The sequence below is a fragment of the Mobula hypostoma genome, chromosome 9 (assembly GCF_963921235.1).
Source record: "Mobula hypostoma chromosome 9, sMobHyp1.1, whole genome shotgun sequence".
Taxonomy (NCBI): Eukaryota; Metazoa; Chordata; class Chondrichthyes; order Myliobatiformes; family Myliobatidae; genus Mobula; species Mobula hypostoma.
Window position 1 is genome coordinate 125,909,991 of NC_086105.1, and position 23,357 is coordinate 125,933,347.

Sequence of the window (23,357 nt, forward strand, 5' to 3'; positions counted from 1 at the left end):
GATCTGTCAAGCAAGATTTCCTTTTACAGAAACCATGCCAACTTAGATTTAGTTTACCATTAGTCTCCAAGTACCTGGAAATCTCAACCTTAATAATGGACTCCAACTGAGCTTAAGCTAACTGGTTTATAATTTTCTTTCTTTTGCCTTTCTCTCTTCTTAAAGAGTGGAGTAACATTTGCAATCTTCCAGTACTCATATGTTAACCCCAGACCTTGTCAGAATCGAGTGATTCTTGAAAGATCGTGACCAATGCATCCATTATCTGTTCAGCAACTCTCTCAAGACTCTGGGATGAAGTCCATCTGGTCCAGGTGACTTATCCACCTTAAGACCTTTCAGTTTGCCTAGGACTTTTTCCCTTTGTAATAGCAATGGCTCTCACTCCTGCTCCCTGACACTCTCTGGCACACTGCTAGTGGCACACTCCACAGTGAAGACAGATTCAAGTTAAGTAAATCAAAGACCGCAGTTCAATTGTCGTGCAACTCTGGTAACCCTAATAGTTTCAGAAATATAAACCAAATAAGAAGCACTCACGCATAAAGCCTGGTTTATACTTCTGCATCAACGCGTCGCCGTAAGGTCTGCGTCACCGCAAACCCTACACGAGAGCTTGCGTTGCTGCGAAGCGCACCTCCAACAAAATGTAACCGCGCGTCACGGTAACGCAGAACGCAACAACTGTGATTGGTCCACTTGGTAGCATCGCATGCATGTCATCCTACGCCGCAACAGCTTCGCATTGGACGACTGAAGGGCAGGGAAGGAACTCTGGCTGCAATGCTTTCCATGAAGCTTTACAGACCTCTGAAATTAGGAGGACACATTTCGCACGAAAAAAGACACTGCGCCTTGTTTAGCCCGAGACTACCATGACCATGAAGCCTTGCGTGGGCAGGGGAGTGCGCATGTGTGACGTGCGCGAATTGCCGAGCGACGCAGACACACTAATGCACAAGTATAAATGCTCACAATGCGCGTAGGCCGCTTGCGTAGGTTACGGCGTGGAGTTGACGCATAAGTATAAATCAGCTTTAAATCACAATGACAGGATTGCCCCTTGTTTACTGGATGTTATATGGAGATTGTATAACAAATCAGAAAGTGAACCTTTATAAAAAGGAAAAACTATCAAAATAAGATAATTGACATGCATTCCTTAATAGCTAAGTGAACACCTTGGAGTCTATAAATAGATGAGTTAAAAAGCCGCAGAACTTGTAATTCTAGTAATTCACGCTGCTAAGAAGTTAATGTTCTTATTTCGTTATTCTTACCCTTACCTCATGAGAAGAAATTAGTTAAGCATGTAACAGGCCATGTACAAAGCAACTACTCTATGACAAACGACCATGAGCACTGTATGGATAGTTATGACTCTTACCGTTTTAATTTTATTGAGCAGTGACATTGTAATATAACCTTGATTGTTATAACGAAGGTAAAGAAAGTAGAATGGAAAACAAATCCACATGTAGATACAAGGGATCCAGGCGAGGATGGTTATCTGGAAGCAGTGTGTAAAGTCTGGATTATCTGTATGCCATGTTCTGTTTGAATCCTGCAATACATAAAGTGAAGATATGAACTTCTATAACTGAAAATTAATGTTCTAAAAAGTAAAAACAATTCAAAAGCACCTTTGTGGAATGAATGCAACTGCTTCTTTATATTCACACCAACAAAACAGAATATTTTACATATTTCTAAGAAATTGTACCTCTGAATAATATTGACTGCTGGAGAAGAAAGCAGATCTACATATATCAATCGCAAGTCACTGTCATATTTATTAATATCACCCCTAACCCTAACTTCATTAGGATTTGTAAAGGAAAAATACATTAAATCATTTGCACAAAAACACAGGTTGGAAGAATAAGATATTGATAAAATAGTGTATTTTCCCCTCAAGGGAATCAGACTAAGTAGCCCAATTCTATATATTGAAATCTATATTCAGTTAGATCCCAGAAATAAAAGATATCCGAGAACACAAAACGCAATTTAGAAAGACTGTACTGAGCAGCAAGCAAAATAATTAATTATTTGAACCTCTCATTGGAAATGCACGAATAGAAAAATAACCTAGAGAAATGGTGCTGGTGTAAGTGAGAAATAATAGTAGTTGTGAGAAACTAACCCAAAAAAAAAAATCAATAATTAAGGTGTTGGAACACTGACAATAAAGTTGTCTAAAGGACTGCCCTCAACATTGATAAAGAATATACTGTGTAACCTGCCTGATGTTACTCATTCCAATCTTCATCCTGAAATAAGCATCACTAACTGATACCCTCTATGTCTTTGGTTCACGTTGCAACCTTCCTTACCTTGCTACTCTTTCAGAGGACTACAACCTTCTAATTTTTTCTTTTGTAAGAACTTCTTACTTAACAGTTGCAAAGCATACCATTGCCACTATTAGGTACCTTTTGTACCGTGGAAGAGAATAAAAAGCTAATTTATTGATGCACCAGACATCACAAGGTGAGCTAAAAATTGTATACAGTCAAACTCCAGAAAGGCAGGAGGGCTGCCAGCTGAGATATTGAAAAACTGCAGATGCTGGAAATCAAAATTTTAATTTTTTTTTTTAGAAAATTATTTTCCAGGTCAGGATATTATTGGCAAGACCAGGACTTTTTTTTGCTCGTACTCAATTGTTCTGGCGAAGGTGATGATGAGAATACTTGTCCCAATGTAGCCTTTCCGGTGTAAGTACTCCCACAATGTTTTTCAGTAGGGAGTTCGGGCAGTTAGAGGTAGTAATAGTGTCTATTTTTAACATTCCCATGCACCAGCTAAGCCTGTTCTTCTTGGAGATGGTCATAGATTTGAGGGGTGCTACAGAGTTCAAACCTGGTGTCCTCTGTAAAGAGTCTGTATGTCCTCCCCATGGAATGTGTGGGTTTTCCCCGGGTTCTCCAGTTCCCTCTCACAGCAGAATTTCACACCGGGTAGGTTAATTAGTCATTGTAAATTGTCCCATAATTAAGTTGGTGTTAAATCAGGGTTGCTGAGTGGTGCGGCTGAAATGGCTGGAAGGACCTATTCTGCACGGTATCTCTAAATGAAAAAAACAAAACAATTTGCTGGAGGAACTCAGCAGCATCTGAGGATGGAAAGGAATTGTCAATTTTTTGGGTCAACATCCCGCATCAGGACTCAGGAGAGGATTAGCCTGGGAAAGTACCTTTTGTGCATTCTGTATGTGGTAGCACTGTACAGAATTCACTAAACATGACAACACTGTGTGCCAGCAATAGCTAGAATGAAAGTTTAGGATAATTGACCACGTGCCAGTCAACAGGCTTTTTCCATCTTGGGTAGTGTTGACGCTTAAAAGATTTGTAATCCCTACTCTTAAAGAAAGATGGAAATCTAGCATACTTCACCACTATAAACAATCTCCTTGACGTAGGAAAGGATTTGGTGTGTCAGGAAGCAAGTCACTTGTCACAGGACACCCAGCCTGTGAACTACTCCTGTAACCACTGTATTTATGTGGCCAGTCCACTTGAGTTCTGGTCATTGGTGACTCCTGGATAATGATGGTGGAATCTTGGTGAAGGTGATGCCATTATCAAAGACAGGTGGCTAGACTCTCCTCGAGATGGCGCTGCCTGGCACTTCAAAGGCACTACTTAACTGCTCATGCTTGAAGTGTGCCTTGATAAGGACTTCTTTGTTTTCTGAAGTATTGCAAGTAAAGGTATGATAAAACAGATAAAGATGGCTAGGCCTAGGACATCATCCAAAGGATATAATGCATTGATGTCCCAGGTCTAGGACGATTGCACTGTAACAATATTCTTTCACATGATCTACAACTTGAACCATCTGAGTATTTTTCCACTGATGGCCATCGACTTCAATTTTAATATGAAACCTTGATGCCACACTGTGTCAACCATTGCCTGGATGTTAAAAGCAATCACTCTCAACTTGTTTCTGAAATTCAACCTCTTTGGTCCACATATGAAACAAGGTTGTGATTGAACCAAGTAATACTGTCCAAACCCACAAAGGGTATTAATAACTAGGTTAATGGCAAATACTGCTAACAACTGTGTGGGTTTCATCCGGGTGCTCTGGTTTCCTCCCACATTCCAAAGACGTACATTAGTAAGTTCATTGGTCACAAGTGGCACGGTATCCCTGGTCTGCAAGGGCTTATTACCATGCCGTATCTCGACATAAATAAAAGAAATAATCATCCTCCAGTCCCTAGCTGATCAAAGATAATAGACTTAAGACAATAGACTTGTTAAGCAGTAATTAGCCAATTTTGATATGTTCTGATTTTTGTGCAAAAGTTATAACTGGACAATTTTCACCTTGTCAAATATATGCCCTTGTTAGAACTCTACTAGAACAGCTTAGCTAGAGGTGCAAGCAACAGGAATTCTGCAGATGCTGGAAATTCAAGCAACACACATAAAAATTGCTGGTGAACGCAGCAGGCCAGGCAGCATCTCTAGAAAGAGGTGCAGTCGACGTTTCAGGCCGAGACCCTTCGTCAGGGGGTCTCGGCCTGAAACGTCGACTGCACCTCTTTCTAGAGATGCTGCCTGGCCTGCTGCATTCACCAGCAATTTTTATGTGTGTAGCTAGAGGTGCAGGCAGTTCTGGAGCATGCCTTCATTACTACAAGTGGGACACCATCTGATCCCATAGCCTGTCTGCAACCGGTGCTTGCGATTAGAATATTGAGTACTACAGCTTGAGTGCCCTTATGCGAAATTCCAAAATCCAAAATCTTTGAGTACTGACATGACATCACAAATGGAAAATTCCACAAGGCAATGGGAAGATTTCCAGGCGATGCACAGGCCTCTGTGTACCTCAGACAGTTCTGAGAAGCGACCTCAAGTATGTAATAAGCAGAAGTTAATGGAAAAGATTTTTTAAAGTGCATAAAGTGAATAATGAAAATCCTGACTGTATATTAAAATAACGGATTTATCAGTATCAGATTTAACATATATGCTAATAATGAAACAAGCAACGACCATCACGACAAACTGAAAACTGAAGATAATTGTGAATATTCAGCAGGCTGGTTGCAGTAATTTAAGAAAAGGCATGGCATTAAATTTGTGAAGATTCGTGGTGGTAAAGCATCTGCTGATCACGACACAGCAGAGAAATTCATTGATGAGTTTGCCAAGATTGTCACTCATTAAAATCTAACTCACTAAACGGCTGCATCAGTACATATGTGTGATGAACAAGTGTAAGACAAAGACGGCTTATCAGTAGCAGATAAATTCAGATTGAAAATGATGGCAATAAGAAACAGCCACATAATTGGCTGAGGTAGTGATAGCTTACCTTTCTGATGATTCAATGTATATACTATTTCATGCACAGAATTATTTAAAAAATTAAAAACTACCTATATACTGTATATATAATATAAACTGATTTTGCATTTAGACACTAGTCCCATCCCAAAGGTATTTTATTATATAAATGCAAATATTCCAAAATCTGGAAAAAAATCTGAAATCTGAAATCCAAAACATTTCTCGCAATTCCTCCGTCTCCGCCGCATCTGCTCTAAGGATGAGGCTTTTCATTCTAGGACGAAGGAGATGTCTTCCTTTTTTTTTTAAAAAAAGAAAGAGGCTTCCCTTCCTCCACCATCAACTCTGCTCTCAAACGCATCTCTCCCATTTCACGCACATCTGCTCTAACTCCATCCTCCCGCCACCCCACTAGGAATAGGGTTCCCCTTGTCCTAACCTACCACCCCACCAGCCTCCGGGTCCAACATATAATTCTCTGTAACTTCTGCCACCTCCAACGGGATCCCACCACCAAGCACATCTTTCCCTCCCCCCCCCCACTTTCTGCAGAGATCGCTCCCTACGCGACTCCCTTATCCATTCGTCCCCCCCATCCCTTCCCACCGACCTCCCTCCCGGCATTTACCCTTGTAAGCGGAACAAGTGCTACACATGCCCTTACACTTCCTCCCTCACCACCTTTCAGGGCCCCAGACAGTCCTTCCAGGTGAGGCGACACTTCACCTGTGAGTCGGCTGGGGTGATATACTGCGTCCAGTGCTCCCGATGCAGCCTTCTATATATTGGCGAGACCCAAGGCAGGCTGGGATTTCATTTCGCTGAATACCTACGCTCTGTCCGCCAGAGAAAGCAGGATCTCCCAGTGGCCACACATTTTAATTCCACGTCCCATTCCCATTCTGATATGTCTATCCACGGCCTCCTCTACTGGAGATGAAGCCACACTAAGGTTAGAGAAACAACACCTTATATTCTGTCTGGGTAGCCTCTAACCTGATGGCAAGAATATTGACTTCTCTAACTTCCGCTAATGCCCCTCCTCCCCTTCATACCCCATCCCTTATTTATTTATTTTATATTTCCCCCTCCCCTTTTTTTTTCCCCATCGCTCTCTTTTTTCCCTGTCCCTCTCACTATAACTCCTTGCCTGCTCTCCATCCTCCGGGCTCCCCTCCCCGCTTCTCTTTCTCCCCAGGCTTCCCGTCCCATGATCCTCTCCCTTCTCCAGCTCTTAGATCCACCCCTCCCCTCCTGTCTTCTCCTGTCATTTCGGATCTCCCCCTCCCCCTTTCAAATCTCTTACTATCTCTTCTTTCAGTCAGTTCTGACGAAGGGTCCCGGCCTGAAACGTTGACTGTACCTCTTCCTATAGATGCTGCCTGGCCTGCTGCGTTCACCTGCATTTTTTGTGTGTGTTCCAGCCAGAATCACTTCAGATAAGGGGTACTCAATCTATAGTACCAAGATCTCACTGCAAAACTAAAGCAATACTCTTTGCATTTAAAACAACCAAAACATTTATTTTTTAAACACTAATAGTGGATTGTTATAAATTTATTTACTACAAATTTGCTGTTTAAGTATCCTATAAAAGGATAAATTCTAGTGTTGAAGTTCAGAAACTGTGTCCAAACCATCCATCTGATCACACAATGCCACAGATGACAACAGACTGCCTTTGTACTCCGTTTTCCTCAAGTATGTCAATGCTCAAGCCCTACTTTCAGTTGAAATCAAAGTGTGGTATTTCAGAAGAATTTTAATCTTCTCAACAATAGTTTCAATTGTAGCAAAGCTATTACCAGAACAATGAATAAGCTTGCTGCAAGAATACTTTAACGTAGAAGTTGCTATCAATAGTAGCAGTTTAGACAATTGAAACCGTAACAACGAGAAAATCTGCAGGTGCCGGAAATCCAAGTAACACACACAAAATTCTAGAGGAACTCAGCAGGCCAAGCAGCATCTATGGAAAAGAGTAATCAGTTGACCTTTCAAGCCAAGGCACTTCAACAGGACTGGAGCTTCATCCTGATGAACTTCATCCTAGGATTTCAAAAGGAGCAATGACTGAGACAATTAGTTCATTGGTTTTAATTTACCCAACATTCCCTGGATTCAGATAAGGTTCCATTAGAAGGGGGCATGAGAAGGCCTTGGCGAGTAGGGTGAAGGAAAACCCCAAAGCATTATTCAATTATATGAAGAACAAAAGGATGACAGGAGTGAAGGTAAGACCAATTAGAGATAAAGGTGGGAAGATGTGCCTGGAGGCTGTGGAAGTGAACAAGGCCCTCAATGAATACTTCTCTTCTGTATTCACCAATGAGAGGGAACTTGATGACGGTGAGGACAATATGAGTGAGGTTGATGTTCTGAAGCATGTTGATATTAAGGGAGAGGAGGTGTTGGAGTTATTAAAATACATTAGGACGGATAATTCCCCAGGGCCTGACAGAATATTTCCCAGGCTGCTCCACGAGGTGAGGAAAGAGATTGCTGAGCCTCTGGCTAGGATCTCTGTCCTCATCGCTACGGGAATGGTACCGGAGGATTGGAGGGAGGCGAATGTTGTCCCCTTGTTCAAGGTAGTAGGGATAGTCTGGGTAATTATAGACCAGTGAACCTTACATCTGTGGTGGAAAAGCTGTTGGAAAAGATTTTTAGAGGAAGGATCTATGGGCATTCAGAGAATCATGATCTGATCAGGGACAGTCAGCATGGCTTTGTGAAGGGCAGATCGTGTCTAACAAGCCTGATAGAGTTCTTTCAGGAGGTGACCAGGCATATAGATGAGGGTAGTGCAGTGGATGTGATCTATATGGATTTTAGTAAGGCATTTGACAAGGTTCCACACAGTAGGCTTATTCAGAAAGTCATAAGGCATTGGATCCAGGGAAGTTTGGCCAGGTGGATTCAGAATCGGCTTGCCTGCAGAAGGCAGAAGGTCGTGGTGGAGGGAGTACATTCGGATTGGAGGGTTGTGACTAGTGGCGTCCCACAAGGATCGGTTCTGGGATCTCTACTTTTCGTGATTTTTATTAACGACCTGGGTGTGGGGGGTAGAAGGGTGGGTTGGCAAGTTTGCAGATGACACAAAGGTTGGTGGTGTTGTAGATAGTGTAGAGGATTGTCGAAGATTGCAGAGAGACATTGATAGGTTGCAGAAGTGGGCTGAGAAGTGGCAGAAGGAGTTTAAGGTGTGAGGTGGTACACTTTGGAAGGACAAACTCCAAGGCAGAGTACGAAGTAAATGGCAGGATACTTGGTAGTGTGGAGGAGCAGAGGGATCTGGGGGTACATGTCCACAAATCCCTGCAAGTTGCCTCACAGGTAGATAGGGTAGTTAAGAAAGCTTATGGGGTGTTAGCTTTCATAAGTCGAGGGATAGAGTTAAGAGTCTAAGAGTCACGAGGTAATGATGCAGCTCTATAAAACTCTGGTTAGGCCGCACTTGGAGTACTGTGTCCAGTTCTGGTCGCGTCACTATAGGAAGGATGTGGAATCATTGGAAAGGGTACAGAGGAGATTTACCAGGATGCTGCCTGGTTTAGAGAGTATGCATTATGATCAGAGATTAAGGGAGCTAGGGCTTTACTCCTTGGCGAGAAGGAGAATGAGAGGAGACATGATGGAGGTGTACAAGATAATAAATAGAGGAATAGATAGAGTGGATAGCCAGTGCCTCTTCCCCAGGGTACCACTGCTCAATACAGGGGGACATGGCTTTAAGGTAAGGGGTGGGAAGTTCAAGGGGGATATTAGAGGAAGGTTTTTTTACTCAGAGAGTGGTTGGTGCGTGGAATGCACTGCCTGAGTCAGTGGTGGAGGCAGATACACTAGTAAAATTTAAGAGACTACTGGACAGGTATATGGAGGAATTTAAGGTGGGGGGTTATATGGGAGGCAGGGTTTGAAGGTTGGCACAACAATGTGGGCCTAAGGGCCTGTACTGTGCTGTACTATTCTATGTTCTACGCTCTAAGACAGGAAAAGAGCAAGTTTAACTCCTTTATTCCAAAGGTGAGACAAAATCCAGGAAACCATTTGACCTTTAGTTTAACAGAGGAAAGATTAGAAGCTGTAACTAAACACATAGTAGAGATCACTTTGTGAGAAATATAGCGAGCCAACTAATTATTATTAATTGGCTCGCTATATTATTATTAGTTTATTAGCCAACTAATAAAGTCAACATGGTTTTGTGAAAGGCAAATCTCATTTTTGTCAATTATTCTGTGTTTTTTTTTTCCAAATAATATCAAGTACTGAGAACAAAGGGAGAACACATAGATGTGGAGTAATACACCATGGAAAGAGGCCCACTCATATTGCTGGAGGAACACACCAGGCCAGGCAGCATCGATGGAAAAGAGTAAACAGCTGACGTTTCAAGCGGAAACCCCCAGAATGTTTCCATGGACACCGCCTGGCTTGCTGAATTCCTCCTGTATTGTGTTTTGCGCTTTGGATTTCCATCATCTTCAGAGTTTCTTGTATATATGGAAATAGATCCATTGAGTCCATACTGACCCATTTACGCTAATCCCATTCCATTCTCTCCACATTCCCAACAATCCCCCTAGATTCTAGCACCAACTTAAGCCACTGCTTAAGCCAGAAGTCAAGTTTTTTTTTGGGAAGATCACGATTTTTTGGAATACAAAGCAAAACAGTGGGGGAAAAAATTGTCAACAGTAAATAATGTCGACACTTAACAGGCACAAGGCCAAAAGATTAACAAAAACACAGAGGAGGTTATAATAAGATCAGCCGTGATCATATTAAATGGCAGCAAAGGCTTGAGTGGTCTAATATTGATCCAATGTACAATCTGAATAATGAACTGTAAACATGTGACCAATACAGTGAGCGTTCATTTACTTGTACAATGATCAAATAACTATAGTGAGGTTAAAAGATCAAATCCAAGGAGCACATCAGACCAATAAAGGTCACAGCTTTGCCTATTATAATCTGCAGAAATTTCAGTATGGCTTATCTGGGCAATACCAGTTATCTTCACAAGCAAACATTTTATCAGAACTATTTTTTTCACACCAAGAATCTCATTTCTTTTGACAAAAAGTCACTCATAATTCACTCAAATACTTGAATTTGAATTTCAGTCACTCAAATACTTGAATTTTTAATTTTTCAGAATCACACAGATATAACACTTAGACATGAATTAAATCTCAGAGTTTGAAAAAAGTTCAGACATTAAAACTATACATTAAAGTACCATAAACAAAGTATCATTCAAGTCAAAAGAATAGCCATGAGGACAAGTGAGGCGGTGAGGAAGGTAACACTTCATGCCTAGAAATACCAAGCAGTGAATGGCAAAAAAGATGGGTTATTTTTTTTAAATAATAGAAATGCTAGTCAAAGCCAAGAGTATGGTAAACTTTAAATTTGATGCACTGATGGATTGGAACAAATGGCAGTCAGCAAGCATAGAAAGATGATGGGTGCACAGAAAGTTGTGAATTAAGACACAGAAAGTATAGCACATTCAAGTATGGCGCCAGCAAATATTCTCTTTCAGTCCGAGATAATGGCAAAACGGCAACTGAACAGCAAGGCCAAAGACAATGGAATGGGCCTGGGAAACCTAAAAGCAGCAGCCATTGCTCCCTACATGTGTATTGTAGTTTAAATTTCATTGGCCCTCTACATCCTACTGTTCAAATGACATTGCCTGAATGGCAACCAGGATTTGGGCAACACAGGGAAGAGGGTTTGTCCCCAAATAACCCTGGTTGCCTCCATCAACTGACAAAGCAAGACAGGCAGTGAGTGCTGCAATTAACTTGAACTGCTTTAAAAGTAGTCACTTAAGATTCAAATACCATTAAAATTGAAATTAAGGCAACACACAAAATGCTGGAGGAACTCAGCAGCCCAGGCAGCATCTATGGAAAAGAGTGAACAGTCGACCTTTTGGGCCGAGACCCTTCATCAAGTTGAAGGGTCAAATGAAGAGGCTTGGCCAAAAAAGATAGTTCACTCTTTTCCATAGATGCTTTCTGGCCTGTTGAGTTCTTCCAGCATTTTGTTTGTGTTGCTTGGCTTCCTAGCATCTGCAGATTTTCTCATTTTTGAAAATTAAAATTAAAATCATTTTCAGTTAAGCACAAAACACTCACAATTAATACTATTAAAACAAATTGGAGTTTTGCTTCTTAATCCATAATCACACTAAAGAACAACCAGGTGTCAAATCCTGCACCAAATGGAAGGAACCAGCTGATTCAGCCTCTTGAAATTTCTTACTAAATTTTGGCTTTTCGCGATCTTTGCTAATAAGATTCAATCCAATCAAATGATCATTGGCTTCTCATTACTATGATAAATGGACAGAGAAAGTAAAGGCCATTAAAATTTTAGCACAGGTCGAGGCAAAGTGCAGGTTGTTATCACATTACCCGCACAGTTTTTGATGATGTGACAACAGCTGAAAATCAGAGGAATATTCTATAGCAGTCTGGCGCAGAGTAGGCCTCGTGAACCACACTGCTCCAGCAACCGCCAGCAAACCCAATCAACCCTAATCTAATCACAGGACAATTTACAACCAATTAACCTACCTGGTATGTCTTACAACTATGGGAGGAAGCCAGAGGACCCAGAGAAAACCCACACATTTCATGGGGAGGATGTACAGAAAATCCCTACAGAACAGCACCGGCATTGAACCCCAGAATGCTCCGAGCTGTAGTAGTGTCACACTAACTGCTATGCTACCATGGCACCTTCAGGAATATCAGGTACACCAAGCAGATAACATAAGCAAACACGGGGAAATCTGCAGATGCTGGAAATTCAAGCCACACACATCAAAGTTGCTGGTGAACACAGCAGGCCAGGCAGCATCTCTAGGAAGAGGTACAGTCGACGTTTCGGGCCAAGACCCTTCGTCAGGAACACACATCCAAGCCGCACACATCAAAGTTGCTGGTGAATGCAGCAGGCCGGGCAGCATCTCTAGGAAGAGGTACAGTTGACGTTTCGGGCCGAGACCCTTCAGCCCGAAACGTCAACTGTACCTCTTCCTAGAGATGCTGCCCGGCCTGCTGCATTCACCAGCAACTTTGATGTGTGTGGCTCGGATAACATAAGAACAGCTTTGCATGAAACTCCATGTTGAACTAGCCAATAACGGCTCCAATCTGATATATAAACAGAGAAGTTGTGAAGACAAAGGACAGCCCAAGCTATAAAAAGTTGTAGAGGGGCCAGGAATAGTTCACCACTGTGGCAGCTGGAGGATGTAATTTCTGAATGCTGTTGCAAGAGGAGAAACACATCTGGAGCCAAGGCAAGTGAGGAGATTAAAACAATGCATTCAAAGACTTGGGAAAATATAAAGGAGGTTTTGTTGGGGTTAGGTAGTAGTTTGCAAGGACAGAGAAGTACATGGGTTTTTGAGGAGCGGGGTTATGACAGCAGATTTGAAAGAAAGAAAATGGGCGACAGCATCCAAGAAGAAGAAACCGATTCCAATACTAGCTAGAATAGAAACCACAAGATACACAATCTTGACGAAGGGTTTCAGCCTGTAACGTCGACTCTGTTCCTTTTCATAGATGCTGCGTGACCTGCTGAGTTCCTCCACCATTTTGTGAGAGTTACACAACCAGCAGTTTATTGAAACTGAGTTGAAGAAATGAGTGTTAGACAATTTTCTAACAGCCAATTCCCAATCTCTGCTTTCAGCTTCTCTTATATCTCCCCTCAAGCGAGACCACAAGGGTAGATAAGAAAGAAACTAAAAAGGCAGAGAGAATCAAGGCTAAAATGAGAGAAATCGTTGGGGAAAGCCCATTATTTTCAGAGCAAGATAAAAGTTCAGGATTTAGCAGAGGCAGCCAAAGATAATTTGAATTTGCATACCTTAATGTAGCAAACCATACCTAGTAACAATATCAAACAGCATCATATATGGAGTCACTTAGTTATGAGAGCAGATGACCAAATGCTTCGTCAAAGATACTGTATTAAAAGGAGCAGAGATAAGTTTGGAGGGAATTTTTGAATTCAGATCCTCCATTTCAAACAGAGCTTGCCCCAGGCCACATGAACAGAAGCAGGCAGATTATTCTGTCTTTTGACTTTGCTCTTTTTAGATCTAAGTCTACATTCTAACACAATGCACAACCACCAAATACATATTCTTCAATACACTTGGCAAGCAAAAATCAGTTTCTCACTAAAACAAAATCTAATGTCGTATCTACTACTTGGTGTTAAAGAATTATTCCTTCGGTCATTTCTATATGATGTACAATTTTCTAACACCTGCCCTGAAAATAGAAAAAGGCGGCAAACAAAATAATTAAGTTCAAGATGGGAATAAATAGTAATGATATAATGTTAGCAAATAAAGCAATCAGAGCATCCAAGAAAATAAATACAACCATAAATATGCACTCACCATCCTTCTTACATTCTTTCATTAAATCTTGTAGTGTAGCTGAAGTGACTGAAGCACAGCACATATTGGAATTCATTGCCACAGATGGCAGTGGAGCCTAAGTCATTGGGTATACTTAATGCAGAGATTGATAGGCTCTTGATCAGTAAGGGCATCAAAGGTTATGGGGAAACGGCAGGGGAATGGAGTTGAGGGAAATAAACCAGCCATGGTGAAATGACAGAGCAGACTCGATGGGCCAAATGGCATAATTCTGTCCGTGTTTTGTGGTCTCATATTTTTGTATATGTGCATTCATTTTTAGGGATCTGTAGCTTAACATGGAACATAAAATACAGCAGAGGAACAGGTATGAGCATGATTCCAATTTAAACTGCTTATTTGCTTACACAAGGTTAACACCCTACTAGTCCTTCCCCATCCTAAATGTTTTATTAAAACAGCACCATCATCTATTGTCACTTCCCTTGATTGTTCACATTTCCTGTTCTTCCCCTCTGTTAAAAGAAAATGCTGCTGTGATTTTCCACATTCCAAAAGCAAATGATATTCCAATCCATTTTCAGTGGAAGTGCCCAGTCCTCTGAACCTCTGAAATTTCCTGTCATTTCCATAACTTACATTAAAGGATACTATCAATAAACTGGGGTCTTACCATATTATTATATATGGTGAAAAGCTGAAGAACTCTGCCTACATGGTGAGGTCCCTATTCAATTTGAATTAAGTCCTTCTACTTCTATCATTTCAAACCAGAGCAGGTAACCTCTTACAAAGGGCTGAATCTTGACGCAGGATTTTGACCAAACATGTCAATTCCTCTTTCCCATAGATGCTACTTGACCTGATAAGTTATTGGCAGCAGGTTGTTTGTTGCTCCAGATTCCAACATCTATAGTCTTTGCGTCCTTAAGCTCTTAATCACTTCCTTGATTCCCTCTCTATTCACACCCCTCTTCAAATCACACTCCATTTTCAGTGTTACATTTATACTGTACTTTCATTACAACACTACTTTCCTTTTCACAACAGTCTAGTTTCTGACCTTCTGATTCTATACTTTGACACCTTCCACACTGCTTTAGACTAAGGTATTCAGGCTTGAAGATTTACAACTGGGCGACTGATTTAGGTCTTTCATTACCTCAATTTAAAACGAATAAGGAAAGGTTTTGCTGAGTACTGTCTTAACAAAGATGCTGAGTACCGTATTTTGAAATCCCTGCTTCCATTCTCCATCAGCAAACGTTTTGTAATTTCCCTCCCCTACAAGGAGTTCATCCAAATGACTAGGCATTTCCCCCACAGACACCATCGAGTAAGCAACTCCAGGATGTATCTTCACAGCGTACCATTATAGCATTTTCATTGAACCGGGTTCGTGCTAATTACCAGCAGTTTTCAGGAAACGGGTCGTATTTCGTTCCCTTAAATCAGACAAACACCAGTTTAAATGAGTCGGCAAGTGGTGTCCACCGGGACCTCCTGGCTCGAGTTCTGGGGCCCAGGGGTGCCGGCAGCCTCCGCAACTGGTCCCACAACTGACAAGTGAGCCGAGGCCGAGCCGACGACAAAGCCTAAGGATGGAAACGGCGTACAAGCAAAGGGCACCGTTGGTCACTTCGGCAACCGTCTCGAGGGTATTAACCAACCGTTACAGAATAAAGGAATAGTAATGATGGAAAACAGAAAGGAGCCTCACCCAAAAGACATCCCCGTGACCCTTGCTGCAGAAAGCCTCCATGCTTCCTCACACAACGCCTCCGCCTTCCTATTAAAAGAAATGCACGTAGAGCACCACCCTTCATAAGCTCTGCAGTGTCGCCAAGCAGCCACGACGCAGGAGTTAACCTTCTCCCGCAGAAAGCAGAAATCGAATCCTCAACCTGGCAGTGGCAAGGTAGCACGATGATCTAATAATACTTCGCACTAACAAAATAACGCTACAATGACGCTCTTTAAATATTTGCGCATGCACGCAAGTACATTCTAATAACCTTCCGAGACCTTTTCACAGGAAGTATAACACTTTTGTAATAACGTGTTAATTTAATAACGTAATTATTAAACCATGCAACATATTTTCTCTAGCAGGAAAAAGCCAATAACAGTAACTTAAGTAACTTCTTAGGCAGTCTCTCAGGGTCCAGGATGGTTTGTTTCCTTTCCAGTTCTGTAGGTCCTGTGGTGACTGATGAAGTCAAGATGGGACCCAGAGACCCTGCCTGCAGGAAAGACGAGAAGTACTTGATAGAATGCGTAAGTGGTTTTGGAGGTATAGTAATGCATTCCCTGCTTCATTTTTGTTGAGTATCCATGTGCCTCCAAATGAAAGACTCAAGGTTCTCAGTGTCATGCCAAGTGCCCATTTTTAAATGCTATAGCCCGGGATTCAGGTTAATGGAGAGTTATATTTTTTTCATGAATCAAGAACATCATGAATAGTTTCATTTCTGACTTGGAGATCTCTTGACTTCTGAGAATATGAACAATCCACCTACTTTGCAAGGCTTCTATTTGGGCAAACAAGCAATGTGGTCATTGGAGATAACTAATTGTAATACAGAATTGATAGAGGTTCTGACGGCGATGGATTTGGAAGATTTTGCAGCGATTTCAATGCTGAGTATCTTTCTTGTGCTGGGTAAGTTTAGAGGGCCTTGTATGTTACAGACTGAAAAGCAAAAAGCTCCAGATTATGGAACTTTGAGCCCAAAGTAATCTCTAGAAGGAATATCTTGTTTCCAATCATGCAATTTGAGCCTGAAATGCTGAATTCAACCATTTCAGAAAACCAGCTTTTCCAGCCTGTGACAGAACTGGCGAACTTGGATGACAGGTTGTCCAATTATAATATTAAATAGCTGAGTGTTTCCAGTACAGTATTTTTTTCATACTTCCAACAGTGTTGTGTATTTCACAGTCGCAATTTGTTTCTTTTAATGTTCAGAATGTGTCGATAATCATGGAAGTCAAGTGAAGCAAGTCACTGAGACTGAGTGATTGAGTTTTTTTGAAATTTGAACCTTGAACCGAAGGTCACTCATTTCAGGCTGGACTCGCTCTATCTGAGCAGATCACAGGTTAGGTGGTCTTGGGAGGCACCAAGAACCCAAGCTAGAAGAAGACAGATGCATCTCAAATGGGCTAGTTACTGAAAACAATTTGAGGGGAAAAAAGAAAGACTGAGAATTTGCAAAGTTGCATTTCAACATGTAGAAGCTATATTTTACAGACCACAGGAAATGTAGCTTAAAAGGTGAAAAGCCTTCATGTTGTAACATGCTGAAATGAAATAAATCACATTAGCAGGCAAATTTGGGGGGTTTGCAAATTCAGGTGGGTTTTTTTTTGGGAAATGTTGAAGTAGCTATCAGCTGAGCAATGGGAAGCCAGAAATTTTCAGGAAAACATTTCAAACAAAGTTGCTAAAAGCAAGTGGCTGCTTCAGATCAGAACGTGAAAATGAGGTATCAGCAATTTGGTGAAGAAGAAGAAGAAGAAGGAACTGCTTAGAGTTATTTCAGACTGCAGTACTAGGAAAGGTGTAGTCACAATGTTGCTTAAGAATTTGCTGTTTAAGACAAAGTTGGCTAATCCCCCATAGTATCTTCAAGAATTGTATAAACATAAATAGTTCCTGGTTCTTGAGTAGGTGTATCTACTTCTTGAGGTGTTGTATCTACTGAATTTGAGAATAAAGTGGTTGTGATATCATTATCAAAATAGGGCCAACATGTAGTCATGATCCGATGTTCCATATTTATTCATGTTGTCGACAGTATGTTCACTCTGAAGGATAATAACATTGCAAGATCTGAAGATACTTATTGGAATTAAGATAGCATTCTGTGGTGCCTCTGATTCTTTTCCCAAATATTGCTGCACATACATCAGAACTTGCTATCTTAATTTTGTGTGTGATGGACTAAGTATTTTTGATCTGAAGTTCCTTAATCAGCACTGATGAGATGTGTGGTAGATAACCAGGAATGATAGCATTCCTATAGACTACTCTCACTCTCAATCCAATGAACTCCAGAAATGAAAGCAACAGGAAAACAGAGGACCAAAAAGAAGTTAACTCCGCAAACCCAGGCTGCAAAGGAGGTTAGTAATAAAGGCTGATGTAAACAAGAGAAAGGTACAAGATAACATAAGCTCAATTAAAACAATGACTATGAATGCTATCATTCCAGATATCTACCACACATCTAATCAGTGCTGATTAAGGAACTTCAGATCAAAAATACTTAGCCCATCACACACAAAATTAAAGCCTAATAATTTCATTCAATAGCTGGCAACAGAATTTGAAGCAACATATGGATTCTGTGTCTTTGCAGGACGCTGTAGCCCTAGCGGAACAAGGCTGATGGTGGAATATTCTGGTCAGAGTGAAGTCAGACTTACAGATCACAAACAGAAAAACAGTAGATGAATTTGCAGCAAAGGTAGAAAGGAAAAAAGGAGAGCTGCATGGTTTATGAACAGGTAGGTATAATAAAATAGATGTTTTAAACACTTCTACTTAATCATCTCATTATCTACATTGACCTGACAAGACAAAACTTGTGGAAGTATCTAGTGCTTTCCTGGCATATGTGACAAATAAACTTTTTTCAGGCTTCCAGCCGGGTGCAAGCATCGATTATAACTGACGTTTCAATGACAAAGGTAAAATTTGTTCATATATTTGCATTTGCTCTTGATTGGCAATATCCTTTTCTATCCTCGCTTATGCCTGGGCATCCTCCCTATACCAGTGAGTACAATATTGAATTTAATACACTGGAGGTAGTTCTTTTGTTTTTATAGAGAATTGCCTTTGGTTATTGGGATTTATGTTCTGTATCTTGAGATTAAAATTGAATTGCTATTGTTAATGGTTAATAAATATTGTACCTTCATAGGTTTTTCTGCCATAGGATTCCAATGCCATCATTAGCAAATAGGGAAGTAGCACAAGAAATAGTGGATGCATTAGTGATAATTGTTCAAAACTTTAGATTCTGGATTAGTTCCTGAGGATTGGAGGGTGGCTAATGTAACCCTGTTTTTTAAAAAAGGAGGGAAAGAGGAACTGGGGAATTATAGACCAGTAAGCCTGACATCGGTGGTGGGGAAAATGCTAGAGTCAGTTATCAAAGATGTCATAACAGCACATTTGGAAAGCGGTGAAATCATCAGACGAAGTCAGCATGGATTTGTGAAAGGAAAATCATGTCTGACGAATCTCATAGAATTTTTTGAGGATGTAACTAGTAGAGTGGATAGGGGAGAACCAGTGGATGTGGTATATTTGGATTTTCAAAAGGCTTTTGACAAGGTCCCACACAGGAGGTTAGTGTGCAAACTTAAAGCACACGGTATTGGGGGTAAGGTATTGATGTGGATAGAGAATTAGTTGGCAGACAGGAAGCAAAGAGTGGGAATAAACGGGACCTTTTCAGAATGGCAGGCGGTGACTAGTGGGGTACCGCAAGGCTCAGTGCTGGGACCCCAGTTGTTTACACTATATATTAATGACTTAGACGAGAGAATTAAATGCAGCATCTCCAAGTTTGCAGATGACACAAAGCTGGGCGGCAGTGTTAGCTGTGAGGAGGATGCTGAGAGGATACAGGGTGACTTGGATAGGTTAGGTGAGTGGGCAAATTCATGGCAGATGAAATTTAATGTGGATAAATGTGAGGTTATCCACTTTGGTGGCAAGAACAGGAAAACGGATTATTATCTGAATGGTGGCTGATTAGGAAAAGGGAAGGTGCAACGAGACCTGGGTGTCATTGTACACCAGTCATTGAAAGTGGGCATGCAGGTACAACAGGCAGTGAAAAAGGCGAATGGTATGCTGGCATTCATAGCAAGAGGATTCGAGTACAGGAGCAGGGAGGTACTACTGCAGTTGTACAAGGCCTTGGTGAGACCACACCTGGAGTATTGTGTGCAGTTTTGGTCCCCTAATCTGAGGAAAGACATTCTTGCCATAGAGGGAGTACAAAGAAGGTTCGCCAGATTGATTTCTGGGATGGCAGGACTTTCATATGATGAAAGACTGGATCGGCTAGGCTTATACTCTCCGGAATTTAGAAGATTGAGGGGGGATCTTATTGAAACGTATAAAATTCTAAAGGGATTGGACAGGCTAGATGTAGGAAGATTGTTCCCGATGTTGGGGAAGTCCAGAACGAGGGGTCACAATTTGAGGATAAAGGGGAAGCCTTTTAGGACCGAGATGAGGAAAAACTTCTTCACACAGAAAGTGGTGAATCTGTGGAATTCTCTGCCACAGGGAACAGTTGAGGCCAGTACATTGGCTATATTTAAGAGGGAGTTAGATTTGGCCCTTGTGACTAAAGGGATCAGGGGGTATGGAGAGAAGGCAAGTACAGGGTGCTGAGTTGGATGATCAGCCATGATCGTACTGAATGGCGGTGCAGGCTCAAAGGACCGAATGGCCTACTCCTGCACCTATTTTCTATGTTTCTAAGAGGTATCACAAGTCTAAGACGGGCCTGGATAGCAGGATAGATTGTCCATTTTTTTTACAGTTCAGTACTAGAGTTGTACATCTGTGAAATACTGCAACTTAAAACTCCACATGGTGTTCAAATAATTTATACATAAGATACAACAGAAAATTTGGTTGACATTGTAGCACTTTTACTAACTCTTAAAATGGCTGTAAATTTGCAAAGTGCCATGTTTGCCATACAAACCAAAACATATTTGGTATGATAAAAATATCTGGTATGTTCACAGCAAATATAATCAAACCTAGCTGTTGCATTTTTCCATAATATTTTAATTACTATCCACATGTTTGGGCACAGTCAATGTTTAAGTAATTCCAGTATCAGAAGAATCATATATATAACAGATCAAATTGCCCACCAGTTTTTTTTCCTAAATAAGTCCTCAAGACATAGGAGAAGAATAAGGCCATTCAGCCCATCGAGCCTGCTTCACCATTGCATCATGGCTGATCCCAGATCCCATTCAACCCCATATCTCCTGGCCTTCTCACCATATTCTTTGATGCCCTGACCAATCAGGAAACTATCAACTTCTGCTTTAAATATACCCACGGACTTGGCTACACCAGTTTGTGGCAAAGCATCCACAGATTCACTACTTTCTGGCTTAAAAAAAATCCTCCTTACCTCTGTTCTAAAATGTCACCCCTCAAATTTGAGGCTGTGCCCTCAAGTTTTGGATACCCCCACCAGAGGAAACATCCTCTCCACATCCACCCTATCTAGTCCTTTCAACATTTGGTAGATTTCAATGAGATACCCCCCCCCCCCTGCATTCCTCTAAATTCCAGTGAGTACAGGCCCAAAGCTGCCAAATGCTCCTCAAATGTTGACCCCTTCATTCCCAGAATCATCCTCATGAACCTCTTCTGGATTCTCTCCAATGACAACACATCCTTTCTGAGATATGTGGCCCAAAACTGTTGATAATATTCCAAGTGTGGCTTGACTAGTGTCTTAAAAAGCCTCAGCATTATCTCTTTACTTTTATATTCTATTCCCCTTGAAATGAATGACAACATTGCATTTGCCTTCTTTGCCACAGACTCAACCTGTAAATTAACCTTCTAGGAATCTTGCACAAGGACTGCTAAGTACTTCTGCACCTCTGCTATTTGAACCTTCTCCTCATTTAGGAATAGTCTGCACGATTGCTTTTTTTACCAGAATGCTTTATCATACATTTTCCAACACTGTATTCCATCTGCCACTTCTTGGTCCGTTCTTCCAATTTGTCCAAATCCTACTGTAATCGCATTGCTTCATCTGCACTACCTACCCTTCCACCTATCTTTGCGTCTTCCACAAACTTTGCCACAAAGCCATCAATTCCATCATCCAAAAACATTGACAAACAATATGAAATGTAGTGGTCCCAATACCGACCCCTGAGGAACACCACTGGTCACTGGCAGCCAACCTGTAAAGGCCCCCCATTATTCCCTCTCACTGTCTCCTGCCTGTCAGCCATTCCTCTATCCATGCTAGTATCTTTCCTGTAACGCAGCCTAATAGGTGGCACCTTATCAAATGCTTTCTGAAAATCCATGTAAATGACATCCACTGTCTCTGCTTTGTTCACCCTGCTTGTTACTTCCATGAAACACACTAACAGATTTGTCAGGCAAGTTTTCCTTTACAAAATCCATGCTGACTTTGACTTAATTTATCATTAGTTTCTAAGTACCCCGAAACCTCATCCTTAATAATAGACTCCAACACTTTCCCAACCACTGAGGTTAGGGTAACTAGCCTATAATTTCCTTTCTTTGACTTGCCTCCCTTCTTAAAGAATGGAGTGACATTTGCAATCTTCCAGTCCTCTGGGACCATGCCAGGATCAAGTGATTCTTGAAAGATCATGACCAATGCATTCGTTATCTCTTCAGCAGCTTCTCTCAGGACTCTGGGACGTAGTCCATCTAGTCTAGGTATCTTATCCACCTTAAGACCTTTGAGTTTGCCTAGCACTTTTCCGTTTGTAATAGCAGTGGCACTCACTCCTGCTCCCTGACACTCATGGACCTCTGGCACACTGCTGGTGTCTTCCACAGTGAAGACTGATGCAAAGTAGCATTAAGTTCATCTGCCATTTCTTTGTCACCCATTACTACTTCACCAGCGTCATTTTCCAGTGGTCCAATTTCAACTCTCATCTCCCTGTTATTCTTTATATAATTGAAAAAAATTAGTATTCTACTTTATCTTATTGGCTAGGCTACCCTCATATTTAATCTTTTCCCTTCTTATAGCTTTTATAGTTACCTTTTGTTGGATTTTAAAAGCTTCCCAATCATCCAACTTCCCACTCACTTTTGCTGCCTCATATGCCCTTGCCTTGACTTTTATGTAGTCCTTTAATTTCCCTTGTCAGTCATGGTTGCCTACCCCTGCCATTTGAGAACTACTTCTGTAGGACATATCTATCCTGCACCTTGTGAACTATTCCCAGAAACTTCAGCCATCTCTTCTCTGCTGTCATCCCCGCTAGTATCCTCCTCCTGTCCACCTGGGCAAGTTCCTCTCTCAAGCCACTAATTTCCTTTATTCCATTGTGATACTGAGACATGTGACTTGTGCTTCTTCCTCTCAAATTGCAGCATAAATTTAATCATATTATGATCACTTCCTCTTAAGAGTTCCTTTACATTGCTCCCTAATAAGGTCTGGGTTATTACACAAGACCCAATCTAAGATAACCTCTCCCTGAGTAGGCTCAAGCACAAGCTGCTCTAAAAAGCCATCTCACTGGCATTCAACAAATCCCCTCTCTTGTGATCTAATACCAACCTAATTTTCCCAATCCCCTTGCATATTGAAGTCACCCTTTACAATTGTGTCATTACCCTTAATACATGCCTTTTCCTGCTCCCTTTGCAATCTCAACCCACATCTTGACTACTGTTTGGAGGCTTATATATGATTCCCATAATGGCTTTTTTACCCTTGCAGTTTCTTGACTCCACCCACAAAGGTTCAACATTCTCTGACCCTCTGTTACCTCTTTCTAAAGATGTTTTTTCATCTCTTACCAAACCACTGCCTATGCCTTCTTGCCTG

At 41.3% G+C, this 23,357-nt stretch overlaps 2 protein-coding genes across 3 annotated transcripts in view; one reads left to right on the plus strand and one right to left on the minus strand.

Moving 5' to 3' along the window:
* abcc1 (ATP binding cassette subfamily C member 1 (ABCC1 blood group)) overlaps positions 1 to 15,598 on the minus strand; it is a 120,744-nt gene extending 105,146 nt beyond the window's left edge. For both annotated transcript variants that reach the window (XM_063059071.1, XM_063059070.1), the window contains exons 1-2: positions 15,461 to 15,598; positions 1,388 to 1,564 (exon numbers count right to left, since the gene is read on the minus strand). In XM_063059071.1, coding sequence (XP_062915141.1) covers positions 1,388 to 1,564; positions 15,461 to 15,502 — 219 coding nt within the window. In that variant the 5' untranslated portion in view covers positions 15,503 to 15,598. The remainder of the gene's footprint in view (positions 1 to 1,387; positions 1,565 to 15,460) is intronic.
* cep20 (centrosomal protein 20) overlaps positions 15,578 to 23,357 on the plus strand; it is a 41,273-nt gene continuing 33,493 nt past the window's right edge. Inside the window, exons 1-2 of the mRNA XM_063059075.1 lie at positions 15,578 to 15,658; positions 18,105 to 18,252. The gene's annotated coding sequence lies outside the window, so the exon portion shown is untranslated. The remainder of the gene's footprint in view (positions 15,659 to 18,104; positions 18,253 to 23,357) is intronic.